The sequence below is a fragment of the Lytechinus variegatus genome, chromosome 7 (assembly GCF_018143015.1).
Source record: "Lytechinus variegatus isolate NC3 chromosome 7, Lvar_3.0, whole genome shotgun sequence".
NCBI lineage: Eukaryota > Metazoa > Echinodermata > Echinoidea > Temnopleuroida > Toxopneustidae > Lytechinus > Lytechinus variegatus.
The window spans coordinates 32172554-32194869 of NC_054746.1; the positions used below are offsets into that span (position 1 = coordinate 32172554).

Sequence of the window (22316 nt, forward strand, 5' to 3'; positions counted from 1 at the left end):
GTATAACTACAATTATCACACTCACAAGCATTTATTTCAATAGCAATAATTTAATTCAACTTATAATCCTCATAACAACCATCATATATATTATTCAGTCATGCCATAAATGTATTATCCACTATCTTTATATCCATTACAATTGCTCTTATCAATTTTGTTTGTTAACATCTACCGATTCATCGTCATTCCCATCCATATCAGATTTGTAAAGAAATATTAACCTTACAATAATCATATGATAATCAAAACAAATATTACCATCAAAATACATTTTTATCAATTACTTCATCACCATTACAATCATTCTCATTCCATGTAATGAAATGAATACCTTGAAGAAGAGAAGAAGGAAGTTTATACAGAAGACCAATGCAAGAGCAATATATTTGATGTTGTAGAAGTTCCTAGCAAACAGACTCTGTATGGAGAAAATGCACAACTTTATTTGTATAACTGTGAAAATAAAATGCTTGTTTATATCTACAAAAACATTAATGAATTAAAAGAATTTCATCATTGCAGTCATTATTCCATTACGTCAGAATATGCTGCTAGGTGAAGTTAATAAAACCAATACCATTATCATCATTACAGTTTCTACTATAATTATTAATTTCATCCTCGTCATTCTTATCATCATCATCATCATCATCATCACCATCATTATCCTCATTATCATTATAATTATCATTATTATCACTTTTATTATCTTAAGACTACTTTCATAATCATCCATCTCATGTATAGGTATCATTATTACATCATTTATTTCATATTTTTAATCTATAATTTATAATTATTGGTGTTATTATGAAATTAATATCAGGTTTAGGTTTACCAGAACAGTTTGTTTGACCCTTGTCATCTGAGGTTCATAAACAGGATCTTCTTCTTCCTCCTCTTTCACTTGGGTTGATGGCATCTCGGTTGCTAAGAAGAGACTGCACAGAAACAACGCTTTGTATTTTTTAGAAGTGGTAAGGAACATGAAGTTGCCATTTTTTCACAAATTTGAGGAAAATGTATTTTCCCCTAAAAAAATATCTAGAGAAGTTTTTTTCCAATGGTTAAAAGATTGCTTTCAGTTAAATGAAAATCAAAATAGTTCTAAACTTACTTTTTTGTGGAAAATTGTGAGCCTAACATTGCAAAGTGGTGGTAGTAGTGGTGATACCATGAATGTTTGTTAGTAAGCAACCAGAGGACTAATAGCTTAAGGGTCTCTTTGAGTGACCTGGTAACAAGTATAAATGCCTTACAAAATGGCACTAGCACACTTACTGGACTATCATGCATCTTAATTCTATAAATGGACATTGAAAATGATATCATACTGGCAAATATAAACTTTCTGACCATGGTGGAAATATCTGAACAAATACATTGTCTTCCCCTTTTGTCTCCTTTTATTAATACAGAATCCCTAAAAGCATCACTCTGGACTGGACTTGCATTCTTTGCAAGTCCTCTGCATGATAATAATTTTGAAAGTGTTTGCATTGAAAGATTTTGAACAAAAAATGGTACCATACAAATGATGTGAATATTTATCACCACCACCACCACCATCATCATCATCAACATCATCCTCATCCATGTCATCACCATCATCATTATAGACGCATCAACAGGTAAGATTATCACAATCTAATTGTTAATGGAAAAGCACCTGTACTTACCTAGGGAAGACAGTGCTATCACGACGTCCACTTGACATATCGGGCATGGGAAATTCAGTCTGAAAAAAGAAGGGATCCAAACATTAAAATCAATTGAAATTTTGGAGGCCATCATATAATTTCTCCTTATCCAGTTGAACATTAAACACACAAAGGCCATATTGATGTTTTGTCAATTGGGCAGGAAAATGCTCAACTTACCTTAACTTTGTAACATATGCCAAATTACAAACATTGGTTTATTACTATTAACTATAATCAGTTTATACCACAGACACATCAAGAATCCACATCATATAAAAGCAAATAAAGGATTACAATCCCTACCTTTGCCATGGCTCCTGAATCGAAAGAACTATCTGAGGCTTCGGAGGGGGTGTGTGGAGGCATATTGTCCATGGACATTTCTTCTTCAAAGTCAAAGCTAGATGATGGGGTCAAAGGTCGCCGTTTCCTCCTCATCCTCAGCTTGTACTGATCGTTGCCTCCACCACCCTTGCCTTTCAAGAAATCAATGCCAAAGGCGGACACAGTGTCCCTGAATAGAGGGGAAATGAAATATGACATAAAGTATGGGAATGCAGCTAAGAACCTCTCTCACACGCTACTGATGACTTGTACTACAGATTCCAATCAATAATCTCTTTAAAAAAATTGAAATGATATTTACTTGAACATTTGATATGATGAAAGTTTTCAGACTGATGTTTCTATCAAGTCAAATGTATTTATTCTTAGTGAACCCTAAAACAGTGGCAATTTATTGACTTCATGATGTACAGATTATGGCGGAGACAGTGGCACTTTAATATTGTGAGCACAAAAATAATTGGATGGACAAACCATTGGGTGAATTCAAGTTCGGTGTTGATGCTAGAGTTTCATCACCTAATTGAGTCTACAGAAATGTCTCAAATCAAGTCTTGAAAGGTTTATACACCGAGGGAGAGTCATCCCAGACCAACATTAATTTCAAATTTTGTGGCATGCTGATGTAAAAGTCCACCCAACACAATGAACTGGAATCCTCTCCAACTTTGGTCTACCTAGAACATTCTGGTGCCACTGGAAGGAGCAGGTAGCCAGTGATTAACACAATTTTGAACTTTGAAATTTCTTTTTTCAAGGACAAATTGATTACTTAAACTTCCTGTTTGTCTCACTTTTTCACTTTGATTTACCAACTTGGTGTCAGGATGGAATTCCCCCTATAATGTATATGTCACTCCAAAGTATCTTCATTTAAATGATTCGTAGTCATCATGGATAATTGCTGGATGTTTAGATGGTTGAGCCGAATGGGATAAACTAAATGACAACCAATGCTTTAAAGTAATATTTAAATTAATATTTATTAAATTAAAACATATTTCCTTATGAATATATATGTATTAGTAAGAAATGTTATCACTTAATTTCAAAGTGAACTTTGGCACGACCTTTACCTTTTCTAAAGTTATCTTCCTGGAAAATCTAAAGCATACATGTAATTGACTTCTTTGATGGGATTTGGACATATGAGGGAGAATGGTGCAGATAAGAATTAACATTCATAAAATATTAATTTAGTTTCAAATTTATGATTACAATGGCAATTTGAGTGATTTTTTTTTCTTTGCTCAATATTCGATTGGGGGAAAAAGTAATGAAATATTAGTTTGCTAATGTAACATATATGCAAGTTGGCTGGTGATGGTTAGGAACATGAAGATAATAGAAACTACAGACATCTAGCATAAGATGTTTAATAAAAGAGAAGCACTGATATTTTGAAAGATTACATCTAATGTAAAATGGAAGCCTAGCTAATATATATGGTTAGAATTGGTGAATAATGTATGTTTGTGCTTAATAACCATGTAATATAAAAAGAGCGTTTTCGTTGCAGATTTAGGGAATGAAAGAAAGAAAGAGATATGAAATGTAAAATCCCAGTTGTAAAGAGACATTAAAAAAGCACAAACACAGACAAATACGATGAAGTATTTCAGAAACAGAGGAATATAATCAAGGAAACAGGAAAGAAATGTGAATATGTCCAGATGAATCAATTAATAAAGACAACATAATATTCTAACTTACCACATGAAAATAAAATTTGTATGATGATTTGAAATATAACAATCTAAGCTACAAAACCTGAAACCCTCTATTTCCCCCTCCAAACAATAACGAGTGTCGCTGGGGCGAGCACATAATAGGCCTATGCCTGTCTGTAACATGGAAAATTGAGTTATTTGTCAAGCAAGAAAAGTGGAAAGTGGCAACTTGACCTTTATCCTTTTGACCTCAAAATCAATAGGCTTCCTGGGATCAATGCTAGTATCATACACACCAACTTATATGAGCCTAGGTTAGGTTAAACTGAAGTTATTGCATTTACAAGGACTTGAGAAGGGTAAGATGAAAACATGTTACTGTAACATTGACCTTTTGACCTCAAAATCAATAGGCTTCCTTAACAAGGACTTGAGAAGGGTAGGATAAAAGCATGTCATTGTGCCCTTGACCTTTTGACCTCAAAATCAATAGGCTTTCTTTACAAGGACTTAAGAAGGGTAAGATAAAAGCATGTCACTGTGACCTTGACCTTTTGACCGCAAAATCAGTAGGCTTCCTGGGATCACTGCTAGTATATTACACACAAAATTATGGGTCTAGGTTGAGGTAAACTGAAGTTATCGTGTTTACGAGGAAAAGTTAACAGACGGACAGATAAATGGACAGACAGAGAGATGGACAGACAGACAAACAGACACCCAGCGTGATACCATCACACGTCCCATAGGACGGGCATACAAAAATTATAGAAAAGAATTCTAAAGGTATTTATAAGTATTTTTTCAACACTTGAAACATATATTTTTATAATCAAGACTTGCATTAGAGAAATGATAGTGACTCACAATTATCAGTTTGAACCAAACCTAATCAATGACTTATATTACTTTTAAAAAGTAAACTTAACTTAACTAAAATCATCAAAAGAAATATTTTTAAAATGTATATCATTATATTTATGTACTAGTCTTTTATTCAAGTCTTTACTTATTAATTTAAAATTCAAATATTAAACACAAAAGGCAACAATACGAGCTGCAATTTATAAATTTTGTTCAAATAATGCTACAACATCAAAAATATGAAATGTAAATGTTATTTTGTACAGCGCATAGAGCAAATTAGCTGAGGGCAAAGTAGGTTACCAAAATTTTGAAAGGGTGAAGGTGTATAACACTGACTTAAGAAAACTTTGGTCTTAGATAATTTTAAGCAAAATGTAGTATCTCAAGCACTGTTTGTGGACGACGCACATATAAATACAGCACATTGAAAGAATTACATAAAGAAAACATAGAGAAGATATATATGTTCTTTAATTAGTATTCTAACCATTTTATGTGAATAGAATCTGACTATTCTGTGATGGAAAGCAAGTATTTTGTGTCAGAGAGAGAGAGAGAATGATTAGAAAGCTACATTCTTTTTTGACTAAAGACTACACCTTACATTGAATTAAGATTGGTAAAATACTGAGAGGTAATATATCGCCAGAAACCAAAGTTCCTAAATTGGAATAGAACAAAATGAAAAAAATACATAGCTTAAATATACTTTACCAAAGGTAAAAGAAAGATTGTACTGTATACCACAAGAAAATCATGTTGAAAATAAAAATTGCATTTAGTGTCTACACCAAATACTATGGTTATATAAGTATATTACACAAAGAAAAGCTCAACTAGTGATTAACATTTTGAAGATATACTCATGATCAATATGAAACTTGGCTTTTTTTTAGTGTCTTGGAAGGAGACACATATAATATATACATGTATATTATACTATACTTACAAGGAATCCTAATTAATGAATATCAGTGAACAGGTAGATATTCAAAATATCATGTCATGAATTATATGCCGGGTAATTTACTATTATAAACTATAATATACTTATGAGGAATCCTAATTAATTAATATCAATGAACAATTAGATATTCAGAAGATCTTGTCATAAATTATATGGCAGGTAATAGCCTGATGTCAATGCATTGCAATCTTCTAAAGATCCCCACAAGTAGAGTTGCAAATTACTTTGAAAGGATTTTATTGCTTGCACCACCTCTTTGGAAAAATTTCAACCTCATTGAAGTTCACACATTCTTATAGACATTGAAGTATTTAAACAAACCAGTCAATAAGACTATGAAGCATATGCAAACTATCTTCTTATATTTTCATGTGCACCTTGGATAAAACAAATTTGAACAACAGACACCAAATTATTTTTTTAAATCATTATATAATCATTCTTCTCAATTTTTATTGTTTTCATTATTCATAAACATTAGTGATCACTATTATTATCAATAATAATAATAATAATGATAATAATAATAGGCATTTGTATTGCACCATCTATCAAGAAATAATCTATTCCGAGGCGCATTGTCAGGCATTAATATGGAATGATATAAAACCAATATCAAGTTCACAAGCATTCATTTGTCTTAGAAACAAACAACTAAAATGAATGACATGCCACTTTTAGAATGGAATCTAATAAGTAGAAAAATCATGTGGTGATTCATGCTTACTTATCAAATACAGACAGTTATGACAAAATACAGGAAAGATTATATCATATTTATTCAATCCATTTATGAAACTAGTCTTTTAAAAATTGCAAATTGCTTCATGGCTACTTGAATCCACAAGCTGAAGTTGGAATACAAAATAACAACAAGACGAAGAGTAGCATGGGTGGGTGGGGTAGAGAGGGGGGGGGGGGCTGAGGAGTGAAAATGGGGAAGAAGGGGAAGTGATTGGTGAAGAAGAGAAAGAATCTCACAAATGATGCAAAGAAAAAGAATGGAAGAATTTGAAAAAGGTGACAGCTGTAGAAGGGGACAAACAGAGGAGTTGGAAAGATGGAAAAAGCGGGGGGGGGGGGGGGGGGGGGGGGATTCGGGAATCAGAGGTTGGGTTCACTAATGCAATCTTTAATCCAAATTTAAACATAACCAATAGAAATGAATAAATCAACCAAAGCAGGACATTTGCAAAGCAACTTCCGTGACACTTATCAAGTCAAAATATCTGGATCATATAAGTTGCAATGCAAATCTTAAGTTGCCTGCTTTAGGGTCGACGTAAAATGAAGAAAGAGAAAAGAAGGAAGAGGAAAAAATGTAACATAAGGTGGAGAAAGACAGAATTTAAGGGGAATGGGATGCTGACATTGGAAGAGGAGAAAGAGGGGAATCTTCACCTCCTCGCTGAGGGCATGCCATATCCAGGCACATTGATCAGTGATGAAGTCTGTCGCCTAGCAACCCGAGGCACATGTAGAGAGTGTTTAATACTGCCTGTGATCTCCCGAGCATCTTCTAAGATTCGTGTACCAACAAGAAGCCCGATCAGCTTGCTAGAAAGTGTTAGGAATACATAAGAAATAAACATGGATGATAAGTTAAACATTAATGACTGATATTAAGCAAAGGAAACATTATTTCTGAACCCTTCCTGTGTCTTCAAGTAAAACAAAATCCATATGATGTTTCGTGGGGGGGGGTGTATTTTGTCTTAAATAATTGTTTGTAAAGCGAACCATAAATCCAATTATCTATTAAATTTTTATTGTTTTTTTTTTGGGGGGGGTATTCTGTATCATTTTTTGTAATGCAAACCACAACTCTAAAAAAAAATTCAAGTGAACTTTGTGCCAGGCCAAGTGCAAAATAACACACATATGGTTTGAAATAAAAATCAAAGGTGTTTGCATTTTGTAAAAGAACATTAAAATTTTTCAAAACAACAATTCAAATTGAGAGATAGCTCAGTGGCTACATGCAAGATAGCTTCATCATAGATTTTTAATTTTCTCGGATTACTAGCCAACTGCACCCTAATTACCATCTGTAAACCATAGACATGATAATTCATGAAGTTTTGCTGCATTTCATAAGAAAAACACTTTTTAGATGCTTGAAAAATACAGATTTTTAAAATGAAAAAAAAAAACTGCTTAATATTTTGACTTGACACAGAAATAATTCAGGTGTATAGGTGTTAAAAAAGCAGGCATGATCTTTTTAACAAAATTTTGTTTGAATTTTGAAGCTTGTTTGCTTCAGGAAATACTGACACAGCATGGAATGTATGCAAGCTGATTGCAGTATTAAGTGATATTGTTTTCATGTTTGGTACCATTTTAACTGAACTGGTTAGTAAACATTATGTAAGATTAAAAAATTTATGAAAAATGTCAATATCATTCATTGAAAATACATAACTATATCAGCAATGAATGAAATACATCATAACAATGGATATAAATGATTTATATCTGGACACAAACTCATAATTTTAGTGGATGGTAAAATTCCTTTTTTTTTACCTTTTTTGGAATTCACAGTAAGACAAAATATACATAGTAAACGAATCATGTAAAAATAATGTGAATAAAGAAACCTAAAAACTAATGAAATATTCACAGTATCGATTGAAGGTAATACCATATTAAGCTTAAGTCATCCCAAATGTCAACGATAAAATCAACCTGTTCATTTTAGCTTAAATGAGTATATGTCATGCAAAAAATTGTAAAAAAGTGACATGAATGTTTATTTTTAACAGATACTTCATGACTTTATCAACGATTTACATCAGCAGCACTAAAGAAGGCTAAAACAGGCCATGCTATGAAACTCATGCATATTCATCAAACCACCTTGCAAAACCTGAGCAATCCCTCATGCATAATGCATTTCTCATGAATAATGCACGACATGGAGCTGTCAATCACGCATCTGCTTTGGGTGCTATTTGCATGCATTATCATAATGGGGGTTCTCGGGTGTTGTGTGTTGACCATGCCTCACGTTCAGAGAGCAAACACAATCAGGTGGTACAAAGGGGAGAGACTGCAATAAGAAATAATGCAGTTGGTTCCGTGTTTGTATGAAAACTTGGGTGACGGGTTTCAGACTTTGTCTGGGTTATCAGTCCAGAGACAGTTTAAAATGTGGACCTTGGAGGAAGTAATACCAGGGTATTCCATTGCAGTAAGAGCTGCCTTGATATAATTTTACTATGAGTATACATGGATCTATGATTTTACATGCATGAACAGGGGGTAAACTGAATGGGGTAATATGGACTGAGTATAGATGGAATTATTGATTGAGGGAGTGATGTATATATATATATATATATATATATAAAAAGCTGACGTCAGTTTATTCAATACAGTGTGGTTGACGATTAACTAATAAGGCAATATAACACGCTTGTAAGTGTATCAAAATATACTTTCAAAGACCAAGTCATGTGATTCTCTTTTCATTCAAAACATATAACTTTCTATCAATTGGCTCTCGATCAACAGGTAATATTTCCTTCAAAGGTATAGCAATCACATAAATACAAGAAAAAATGTAGGTACAAGTCTGCATAGATCTGCACTGAACAACCACTTTGAGGATATCTCTTGCCCCTTCTATTGTCTGTACCCTTTCTCTCTCCCCCCCCCTTCTTTCTGCTGCATACATTATTTTTTTCTACAACTCTTTTCTGTTGGAATGACATCATTCTATCTATCTCTCTGTCTCTCTCTATCTCCCTCTTCCCCCTGTCCTCCTCCTTTTCACACTCTTCCCTCCCATCCTCAATCCTGCCTCTCTATCTCTCTCTCTTGCTGTCTGTGTTTCGATCTATTTGCCTCTCTCCAATCTCTACCCCCCCCTCTCATTCTCCATATAGATTCCTCACTGCAAATGACTCATCCATGTTTCATTGTAACTAGAATATGCCACTGCAGGTACTTGCCCAAGCAAGCACAGCTCTTGCAAAGTCAAGACTCATCTTTGGAGACACCATCCACATTCAAAATATGACTCATTTTCTTTTCCAATAATCAACCACTGCTGAGCAGTGTGGAGATATGGGCTAGGGATAGAGTACAATGAATGCGTGTGACGTCATGGTATAGGAATGTGTCAATAACAAACCCTTGATGGGGAGAGATACAATAACCAGAGCTTGTCAATAAATGGTTAAGGATTTATAACATATATGGCAACTACAATATTTCTATGATAGATCTGTAGATAGGACACCTAAGCCCTGACATGACATGTATTTCATCAGCGTGCAAGCAATTTCGAAGAACTCCAAATAAAGGCCTTTCCTGTTTTGGATGTGGCATAGGTATAAATCTGATGAAATATAATTACTCACCAGGCTTTAGATACAATATGAATATGTCCTCGTGATTGTACTCATCTGAGGGCAGGTTGACACCTAGACGATGTAACCTACATCTAGTCTTACAATCATAATATCTCATTAAAAAAAAAAGTTTCTTACTTTGATCCAGTAATATGCCGATGCATGTGTAGTACCTCACTCACACTCAAAATAAGGCCTACAGAAAAAAACAACCCATATCAGCTGTGGACAGTGAAAATAAGTCTACATCCTGATTAAAATATTTGTTTCCATCTAAAATGACTAAAATTTAAGTCTTTAAGATTTAGGCCTAAATCTAATTTCAGTTTTACTGGTCACCCTTACATAATTTTTCAAGTGGTGAAAAAAAGGTGAAAAAAAGATGAAGAAAAAAGGAAAAAGAGGAAGAGTAAAAAAATAAAGGTCTGGGTTGCCTAACAATCTAATCCCATCATTCAATCAGCGAAAAATAAGGGCACCTCCAAGTTGTCTTGCCCCTCCATTATTCCGTAATATGAATTGTAATTACTCTAACATTCCAAATTTAGAGAGGTAACTGTTCGGTTTATTTCCAATTCGTCTGATGCCAAATCGTCCACATGCTAACTCGTCTACTATCATTCGGTCTACCACCAGTTCGTCCACTCACCACATGGCCTACTTTCATTTAGTCTAATGCCATTCCATCTAATAACCAGTTGGTCCAATAGCCATTTAGTCCATATACCATGTGGTCTAATTAAACTTAAGTGTTAATAACCAACTGGTTATTAGACAAAATGGTAATAAACGAACTGGTGATTAGACAAAGTGATGATTGGACTAAATGGTTATTGGACCAAATGGTTCTTAGACAAAATGTTGATGGACGGAATGGCATTAGACTAAATGAAGGAAGACAGTGTGGTGAGTGGACGAACTGGCAATTTACCAACTGTTCTACCATTTTATGCTCAACCAAGTGGATTTCAAGGTAAAGTCTGCGTTTGTAGACTACTCATGGACTACCACATAAACTGTGAAATACGTCATCAGCATTCGACCATGTCATTATTTCATATTTGAAAGTGTCAGGATAAACCCCGCACCTGCCTTGCCAATTAACCCTTTACCCACTTCAAGTTGTTTTACTCAAATCACACACATTTATCATATAATATCATGTAATCATTGGTTAACCATCATTGAAATACTGTGACATGCTAGAAATGGTGAACCAGATATTCAAAGCATATACATGCATTGCATTTTGGCAAATCTAAAGTGTTAAATTATCAGATGAAATAAAATGAAATATCATAAAACATGTCTATTGAAAGATGCAATTTAGAAACTGACATTTATTGGTGAAAATTTACAGCAAATACTATCAAACTTTGACAAACTTGGTCCCTCTTAATTATTTAATAATGAGGTGCTTTTTGTTTACTTTTGGCATGGTTGAAAATCATAACCTGTGCATATACTCTCTCAATATGGACTCACTAAATTTGTCAGATAAATATTCAAAGGGCATTATCATTTTGTGCATAGAAATAACCTTCAAATCTGAAAACCTGGACTTAGTCTGAGAGTATGTATATGAAACAATAGATAATTACTCATTCATGACTCAGCAAACTAGAAGTTCCAAGAATACCTTCTGTGCCGTTAATCTCAACATTTTTATTTCAAAATATCACATCAATTCCAATACCTTTTAAGGGAAGCATCAGTATGAAAACATGGTTATGTCATATAACATCTTACTGACACAGTTAACAATATGTTATGACTCATCAACTATATACATCCATCTAGATTTTTTTTCTGTATAATATGCCATGTTTTTCAAGGCTTAATCACTTAGAGACTTTAATGCCAAATAATTATTCACTCAAATAAGTGATACTAGACTGCTTTCCTTAAAATACCAAGAATTCTAACAATAACATTCATTTCTTTATGATATCATACCCTCAAATAATTTTATTAGGGAATATTATATAACAACCATTACCTTTTATGGAGAAGGTAGTACACTAAAAAATGAACAATGTGTCATTCCTGTTTGTTGACAGATAAGATAAATGGTGATTCACATAATTATTGACACAGTGTCAGCGTTCAGGGTATTCACTCTTTACTCATCAAAGAAATTTATATCATGACATACCTAATCAATATGACCCCAAAGTAAGAAGTACCGGTATGTGTAATGTAAGAATTAGAAGAACTTAGATTTCATAGCTTTTTTACTTTCTTTCTACATACAACTCCTTTACCTTTTAAGGAAACGTGACAAAACGGTAATATAATTTGTATTTGACTCTTACTCAATAAGAAAATCAGCAATGTGATTAATAGGCTTTCTAGAGAAAATGCATAATATCACATTATATTCATACATTTCATTTTTGTTAACTGTTCAGGGGAGTTTTCCTTATTTCATCTTTCATTAGCTTACTTTAATTATTATATTTTTTAAGTCAAAGCAAATAACACAGACAAAAGTTACAAAATTATAGTAAAGAAATTTAATTCCCTGAGGAACTATAAGAACAGGAATCTTGTATTTACTCCATACTACAAATGTTTGAACTCACAAAGAAGTTTCCTTTTCCTCAAACTATATTACTTTGTGCCTTTATAAATGGTTATCCATCTAAAATAAGTAGATTTTAATTTCATAAATATTCATTGAAAAATCAAATGGGAAAAGTCCCAAAAGTATTTAATTTCAGTATTTATTTGGAATTCATGATATAATCTTATGGTACACATCACAATTACAAATAATGAGCTGGACATGGATATACAATATAGGTTTGCTTTATTCATTCTTTTCATCACTGTTGTCATTGCTTTGTTCCATTTTATTTTGTTTCTGCTTTTTTGCGTGTTTTCCTGTACAATATTGTTTAATGGAAGGAAAATGCAGTCATTGTTCTGAAAGTCACATGAAAATTAAAATAAGGGAATTTTAACCCCACAGCCAGTTTCCATTATGTCTTCAAAGGAATAGAGTGAATAAAATAACTTCAAATAAATATTTTTATTTCAATTCACCTTTAAAATGTATACAATTTATATTGTACAATGTACATCACCCACATACCCCCTTATTCAAATCCTTAACCTGAGTAAACTTTGATTCAAGCACACAAAAAAATCCAACAAAAGCATCAGGAATGTTTTTATGTCAAGCTGACAAACAATTAGGATGGCAAACAAACGAGGTGGATATGTGCATTATGGGCTTCTCTGCACAACCCCAAATGTGACCTGTATTTCTTTGAAGCATAAATTTCACTATTGTGTAAATTGTATTAAAAATATATCCAAAGTGTCCTCAAATAAACAAAAAATTGAACTTTTATCAGTTTGAATTATATGAACACAGATTTCATGGTGTATTGCTTTAGAATGTTGAAAATGTAAAAAAAATCATATGATGGATAAAATCTATTTGAATGTAAACTAAAGAAACTTGCCCATTTTGGGTCATGAAAATGACAACTTGCCCAACAAGACATTCTAAATAGTATTTTGTTTGTGAATGATATTATTGTGATTCATAAAGGACAATCAGAATAGAAAGTTTTAATGAAGAAACTTCATGCGCAAATAGAGTTAAACTAAGTGTTTGGTGTTGGTTGAGGACTGTAACAAGCACTTTACACCAGAGTTAAATTCATGGCACTAGTTTAACACCCATTTGTATGTTATACAACATTCTGTTTGTTATTTTAAAGTTCTTTGGTGTTATGTTAACTCTCCAAGGTTTATTTTCTAACACCTGTTGATATGGTTGGTAATATTTTTGGTGATCCCCTACAGAAATTTCCAAGCTTGCGGGAAGCGTGCGACTAGCTTGCGCAAGCTTGCGGCATGCTAGTAACTAGCATGCGGTTAGCTTAATAAGCGTGTGATATGCGTGCAGAGTAATAGTTAAGCGATCTTTTAGCGAGCAGGGACTGTTCGCTAGCATGCACTCGCTTATTAAGCGAGTGCCCTGCTAGTCGCATGCTAGTTACTAGCAAGCGGCACACTTAAATTTCGGTAGGGGATTGGTGGTGATTTTTTTACCTGATTGCTAAGAAAGCATGAATGCTTGTAAGCAAGCAACCATGGGACCGACGGCTTAAGGTCCTCTCCGAAGGACCTGGTACTGAGGATTAATGCCTTACCAAAGGGCACTAGCACACCAAGTGGGAATCGAACCCGGGTCACCGGAATACGAATCCCCCGCTCTGCCGACTGAGCTATCGCGCCTCACAAAACCGACTGATGTTGTTCTGAACACCACAGATTTACAGTGTAGCACAAACTAAAAGAAAAAAAATCCCAAAACTCTATCTCTTCGATTAATTCAATCATTAAGATACTAGAAATTTTTCACAAAGTATGGTACATGAGTTAAATTAGATAGAGAAAAGGTGATGATATATTCCTTCAAAGTACATGTACACTATGGATTTGCCCAGGGCTATGGAACAAGTATATCAGTGTACAGCAACTCTATTTCACACCCTTTCTCTGCACAGTGAATATATCAATTGCATAACAAAATGGACCATGAAAAAAAATGTAAAAATAAATGTAAATTAAAAAAAATTGAAAAATATTAAATAAATCTTGAATTCTTAGTTTTACATCATCTTTCCCAAAATTTGCAATTGAAAAAAAATATTTCAATCAATTTAATTTGAAGATAAAATGTCGGTTGTCTGCTTCAAAATGTCTTTGAATTCAACTGGGAGGAATAAATTGCTTTCTAAGAAAAATTCAATTAAATTTTTGTTTTCACTATTTTATAGAGAATATTACATGAAATGAAATTAGAAAAAAATATCACAGAAAATGTAGCTGTAAACATTGGACTTTAATAAGAAGATCTCCTTTGGTGACTTTTTGGGTAGTGTGAAAACATTTAAAAGCTAGTTTAAAAGGGAAATTGCTAGTACTGGAATGGATTGAGTCTTTCTCCAATCTCGGTACATCACACAGGAAATCCTACGCCAGGATATCTTCCAAGGAAATGCCACTGTTATGCTAAGTTAGCACCATTAGAGCTATTCACACATATCCAATTATAAAAAAATTGCCAGTTTTGAAAGAAATAAGTATAACTCGAAGGATATTTGTTACATTAAAATTAATTACGAAAATCATACCTGTTATCATCATCATCATGATCACCATTATCATTATTTCTGTCATTATTATCACTGTTATTGTTATCATTATTATTATTATCATTATTAATGTTATAACTATAATCATCATTTCTAATATTGTTATTATCATTATTAATACTTTTATCATCCTTTTCATGATACAATTTATAATTTACATGATAACTATTGCTTACTACTTACATCCTGCTTTCTTAGAAAGGCTAGAAGATTTTATAATGAATGAAATTATGCAGAATTTATCATGGAATTACAATGGATCAAATGAATCTTTCATTGAGAAATGCAAAACATCATGTCGTCCGCTGCATAAACTGAGATGAGAACTTCATATGGTTAGGGCAGGAGTGAATGTATAAAATAATCATCACAAATTTCTGGGCCCTGAACATGGATATTTTTTTCTGACTAGGCAAGTGTGAATGTGCTTGTTTTATGAACACATCCAGGAAACTGGACCCGGTCTAGCAATTAATTCTCCTACATGTTATAAAAAATACGGTCATTTAGGAAACTGTAATTAACATTTCATTACCAAGTCTAATCTGGATCCCTAGATAGAGCTCAATAAATTCAATTTCTCCTCTGAATTGATTTTATGACAAACAATTTTTGTTCTCTAGATATCCAGATCCCATTTAAACTTCTTTTTTTCTCAATTTAGAAAGGTCCTAATGGTGATCAATATATGTCATTCATGTATATTACAAGTGTTTCAGTTCCTCTTTTGCTTTGTTATAATACTCAATTTATAATAATCATGTTTTGTATAGTATAATCTATTCATATGAATTCACATGAAAAAGAATGCTAATTTGAAGAAAATAAATGCTAACTTCGAGTGACATAAAAGGAAGAGACATTGAATCATCATTAGTAATTTATTTTAATTTTAAAAATGTTGGCCATATTTGACTGCAGTTAGGAGACTCATCAGAAATATGGCAGTGGATCATCATAATCATAAGAACAAAAATGAAAGCTCATGCTTGTCCCATATTTGGAACCTAAAAATGTTCTGAAGCATGAATAACCTTTTAGGAACCCTTTTTTTTTAGGGTTCCAAATATGGCATAAAACAGCTTCAATTCACACTTGTTTTTCTAAGTGTGTATCATGAAACGACTATGAGCCATTGGTTGCTTAATCTCACAAACAATTATTGGTTATTCATAGATAGGAGTAAAGGCATTGAAACACAATATTTGCTTATGTAGATAGGGGCTGTGTTCAATCATGGACCTACTAGCAAATCAATGCATATATGCCCTTGAAACACATCGTCAACTCAAAGATAATAAGTTGCCTTCAATCTATTCATTTGTTTTAAGTTGGTTGTAAAAATAAAATATCTATACAACATGAAAGGCAATTTTGCAGAATCAAAGATTTTAAAACTTTGTTTAATGATGATTCTATGACAGGAATTCTTCTAAATCAGAAATGTACCACTTACATTCCAAATTGACCTTTTCTTCCTGGGTCAAACTCACTGATCTGAGATGCGCAGAGGGTGAACGCTCTCGAAAATTAACTTTTTTTGCCTGTAGTTTAATTTGTGATTCCACATTTAGAAAATTGATTGAACATGCCCATATTTGCCTGGTTTCTGCCTTTGAAACACGCACAGGAAATTCTTGGGTACACATAGCCAGCCCAGATAATGAAATTGTTAAGGAGAACTCCATCTTGAAGTCAAACTGATTTTGATAACAGCAGAAATAATATGTTCCGTCAAAATGGGCGTACAAAAATGAGAGACATGTAGGCTACATGTATCAATGATGATTTGGTAAAAATCCATCAAAGAATAGAAAATTAATCATTTTCAAGGTGTTTATTTTGTGACCTCACATAGAAGAGATCAATAATGTAAGGTTTATAATTTGTTTACAAAATAAGAGACAGGGAAATAGGGAAGAGAAGGGAAGCCAGCAAAAAGAAAGGAGAAGAATGAGGTGGAGGGAAAGAAAGGAGAGAGAAAGAGAAGGTGGGGGCTTGGCAAGGAAGGTAACTTCAATGGGGATAAAAAGGGGAACCAAACTTAGGAACAGACAATAAATGAAATAACATTTATTACCCAAGCAAATAATCTGTGCTTCTGGAGTAAATATCAATCTGCACATCACAATTCAATAGGGAAATAAAAGGTCTGGTTTCTATAGTCATAAGTGGCTTACAGGCAGCAAAACAAGGAAGTACATGGCTACAGGATATCACACTGAGATTTAATTCTCAGCTTAATGCTTCCTCAATTGTCAATTTAAAGGCTCAACTCACATACAAGAAAGAAAAAGATGTTGTATATATTTATTTTTGCATGCCATTAATCCATTATCATAGTACAGGGTTGCATGACATCTATTAAAATTAAATTCATATATTTTCTTTTTATTTTCAATTTATCTATTTATTTTTTTGGGGGGAGGAGAATACCAAATTAAATATCTTATTTGAATAAATAAAAAATAAAATAAAATAAAGAATCCCAACCACAGTTTCTCAGTGGACACCACACACTAACTTTATAATGGAATTATCCAATTGTGCCATCATACATTTTCCAAACCATCCCTAAACATATGTTCTTACTTATCAGTAAGATTTACACCCTATTTATCATTTTCACGAGTGACTCCCTTTTTCCAACAGAGAATAATTGAAAGAAACACTCAAGGATTATGAATTATACTTTCTGTTTCAAGAAATTTCTTCAGGATGTAGCCTTCAACAAGGAATCAGCATTGCTCTACAAGCCTTCTGCTCCTAAATGAATACATTTTAGTTGTTTAAATACAAAAAATTTGCATTTCATAGTTGAAATTATAGATGAGCTCTAAAGTTGCATACATCTAACATAAAGGAAAATACCCCTTCTTCACGTTGCAAGAAACAATTTGTAAATCCATATGAGTATATCCATGAGTACATCAACTTAAAATATAATGGAAGTTTAATAGTAATTTCGGACTATATAATCCTTCTACTTTTACCAAACATCTATGTTTGTATATTCCAATATTCTTCAAGCATGAATGGACACTATTCTACATGAGAAGTATGACAAACAATCCTTCAAGTTTGTATCTAATTTCATGTGTGGGTAGAATATACTGGTATATATCCATGATCTGTTTCCTACTCCCAGTGACTTAACATTTACCAAAAGGATATTAGATGGCATCACCAGCTTTTATGCAGTTGACAACCAGCATTTCCTTCTCTAGTCATATCTTCCACTGACGAGTGGATACCATGCGCGACCATCGGGTCTCGAAAAGCACCGTATTTTCCATATTCTGAAAATGCACCCCTTAACGTGTATTGGCGTCTGAAACCCTACCCTTAACAAGTTTTGGAAACAAAACGATACTCTTGGCAAGTATTCCCTGAAATTAACCCCTAAAACAAGTACAGCCATATTTTATTGTTATATCATGGGTTCGTCGGTCGTCGGTTTTACATTTATTGGTTTAGTACGGCCCCAGCTTCCACACCTCGACTCTAAACGCGTAGTGTTGGGGTAAAAAAGACATCCTTTATAAAACATTTTTAATTTTGTCTTATCATCCCCGCAAATTTGACCCTAAACACGTAGCTTTCTTAGCGAAATAGATACCCTTTTTTCATTATTTTTGTGTTTTTGACACCCTTATCACGTTACGTACGTAACGTGCCCTATCTTGCAAAAGACATCCTTTTTACGTGTTTTCTGGTCGCACATGGTAACCACTCGTCAATGTAAGTGGCCCCCCCGGGCCATTATCCCTCGTATTCCTCAATATCCAGCTCTATTCTAGCCCGATGTAGAGCTAATATCAAGATCAAAGAAAACCCACATTTACCAGCCTAATTTGATGAAATAATGGGGGAGAATAGATTTATAATTCATGAAGAGGATGCAGCATTGAACAACTCATTGTAATAAAATAAAAGTTCATTTATTGCTATATATATTTTGATTTTGTTTTTCATTTATCTTTTTCATGGACCTGACATCTGATCCGGGGGGGGGGGCACTTCCAATAACGAGTGGATACCTGATCAAATTATATGAACATAATAACTCTAAAACCTACACATATATGTCTTTCAAATTCAACATTTAATTATTTGGCATTTAGACTCACTGAAATAATCACAGAACTCGCACTTATAACTTAGAAATTATTTTCTCTATTTCCCTCCTAAAACACATTGTGCAGCTTTAATCCAAATCTAATTCACCATCAATCTATCCCAACTTGCTATCAAACCATTGGTACACAAAGAGGAAGTTAAATATAATCCCAACAGATAAAGACATGATTATCACTGTAAAAATTTTGAAACATGATGGCGCTAGACTCAACTATTGAATGGATTTAAAAATTATGTAATCCTTTCACAGAGAAGAAAGGGCGTGGTAGAGCCCTGTGTTTCATCGATTGTACTCCAATTCAAAGAACTGTATCACTGTATGCAAATGCCAGGAGATGGCACTAGACTAGTATATTGAATTGACCCAACATTCTCTAATTTTTTCACACAATAGAAATAGGTGTGGCAGGGAGCAAAGTCTATCACGAAGTTGTGAACAAAACCAAATACAGAGATAGAAAGAGAAACAAAATATGGCACTGGATATGTATTGCCAAGTGGTGGCGCTAGACTGAACTATTCAATGGACCAGATGTTCTGGAGAGAAGTTTGAGACCAATAAAACGTGAGATTTTAGGCAGGAAACACAAGGAGGACTGGAGGAGTATGGCTGAGGTCCAAGTCAGGCAATGAGTACCTAAAGAACCTGTCTACACTTTAACCCTAATTCTCCCGGGGGGGGGGGGCATAATGCCCCCCTTGACAATTTTCGCAATATATCTGCTGCGCAAAATTATTTGACCTCGCCGCTCACTGACTTTTTACTTTCAAGTCTCGCGCAAATTTTGAAACCAAATTTTTGATGCCCGGGTACGCGGTTACATTACGCAACATTATGTAAGTGCATGTCAGACCCCAAATTGCTCATAAATGTGATTTCATGTATAAATCCAATGCAAATTGCGTATTTAGCCAAAATTCATAAATGTATCATTATTTCTACTTTTACTGATTAAACTTAATTGATTTTGCCTTGTTTATGATCAGAATCAAGTCTGGAACGATTTCCATTGAAAAAACAATAAAAAAGTATAAAAAAAACAAAGAGATACATAAGAAATTAAAAAAACAATAAAATACATAAGAAATCGGTCTTGGTACCCAAATTTTTTCATTCACAATTTTTAGGAATGCTATAAAGAATATTTTCACCAAAAATAGCATTTTAGGAGCTTTATTTAGTGAATTAGAGCAAAAAGTATGATTTCATGAATAAATTAGCATAATTAATTCATATCAAATAAAAATATATGACTTCAGTGAAATTTACCAATGCAACTGGGTAGATTACGTCATTCTCTACCATCATGCACATTTTCATTGTGATTATGCAATCGGGGGGGGGGGGGCATAATGTCCCCCCCCCCCCGGAATGACAAAAATAGAAATACCCCGGGAGATTTAGGGTTAAATGCAATTGCCATTATGGGGCACGTATAGTCAGAATGAGGAAGGAGAGCAAACATGTTCCATATGCACACATTCCGAGAAATAATTTATCTTGCAATTTCATTCACTACAAATAAAAATTGAAAAAAATTGAAAATAAATCCTGTTCAACTGCCTTGGCTTTACAACATTTGCAGTACAAAACTTGATTATGAACAGTTTCATAACACTTAAATTCTACACTGAAAACAGATTCAAGCATAGGATTAAAAAAAGAAAAAAAATAGTAAAAAAAAGGGGGGAAAAGTAGGGGCATGATTTCTAAAAATTTTATTTCATGACCATGCTGCTTTTGTATTTCAGTACCCATGTATCCCATGCTGCTTAATCTCAGCAAACTTATCAAATAAACACTATCAAACTGCAGCTAAAGTATATTGTTAACCGTATCAGACATAGGAGCAGGGCAACTTTAATACATTGTTGCCTGCCTAAGACTGTGATCAAGGGGATCAAGTGGTTGGTCAATAAGTTTCCACTGGTTCAACCACGGGCACATTTATTGCCTGCTCAGGAAAGTCTATGAGAAAAAGCGCGGAAATACAGCGGGCAATAAGGCAGAGAGTTAACATTTTTTGTACGCTTCCTTGAATCGCGCAGTGCTATACGTCACAATGTTAATCAAGTTGAGACAACGCTGGATACTGCGTCCCCAGGCCACGGACACGTCATTTCAATTACGTCATAATGGTAAAGTTCAGAGGCCCATTCTTAAACTCTGAATATCTGAATTTCAAAGATTTTTGCTCTAGATGTCTGATTTAGTTAATAATAGCAATATTGACTGGCCTGGGGGCGATAAATCTAGTTTTGTATCGCCCTGAAGCGGGTCAATATTGCTATATTATCACCCGTATCAGACATCTGAGCTGGTCATTTACAAAACCGTATTGCCCTACATTTTCTCAATATCGGGAAGGGTAGGTATATTGTTTGTATTTTCCTCGGTCTCAATGTGCGTATTTACTTTGCATGCAGAGACGACGCAAAATATACCTTTGTATTTTCCCTGGTCTCACATCCGGGCATTTGTGGATGCGTATAAAGAGATACGCTTCATAAGGATCCGCGCGCCAACAATATACGTCATAATAAAGACAACGCTGGATCCGAGCGCTTGCAAGTACGTCATAATGGTAAAGTGCAGAGCCTAGACCGACATTAACATGACACAATAGAACTCTATTTTTAAAAGAAATATCCCCATTATCATGATTTTTGCTCTAGATATCTGATTTAGATGATAATAAAAATATTGACTGGCTCTTCTTTCGGGGAACATCAAATATATTGCCCTTAAAAGACCCATATTGCCCTCGTCTAAAGACTCGGGCCAATATGATTCTTTTGCTGGCAATATATTTGATGTTCCCCTCAAGGCCAGTCAATATTATATAATCATTAACCATATCAAATATCTGAGCAGGGCAACTTTAATACATTGTTGCCTGCTTAAGACTGATCAAGTGGTCAGTCGATAAGTTTCCACTTGTTTAACCATGGACAAATTAATTGGCCGCTCAGGAAAGTCTATGTGAATTTGGAAATCACGTGGAAATATGTAGCGAGCAATAAGGCAGAGAGCTAACATCCGCCTATATTTTTATAGCACTTAATACATGGTATTTCTAAGC

At 33.8% G+C, this 22316-nt stretch overlaps 1 protein-coding gene across 3 annotated transcripts in view; it reads right to left on the bottom strand.

Moving 5' to 3' along the window:
* LOC121419035 (ryanodine receptor 2-like) overlaps window positions 1-22316 on the bottom strand; it is a 222160-nt gene that overhangs the window by 13725 nt on the left and 186119 nt on the right. For all 3 annotated transcript variants that reach the window (XM_041613313.1, XM_041613312.1, XM_041613311.1), the window contains 6 exons: window positions 6957-7112; window positions 5193-5249; window positions 2010-2220; window positions 1683-1741; window positions 842-944; window positions 335-421 (listed from right to left, as the gene is read on the bottom strand). In XM_041613313.1, coding sequence (XP_041469247.1) covers window positions 335-421; window positions 842-944; window positions 1683-1741; window positions 2010-2220; window positions 5193-5249; window positions 6957-7112 — 673 coding nt within the window. The remainder of the gene's footprint in view (window positions 1-334; window positions 422-841; window positions 945-1682; window positions 1742-2009; window positions 2221-5192; window positions 5250-6956; window positions 7113-22316) is intronic.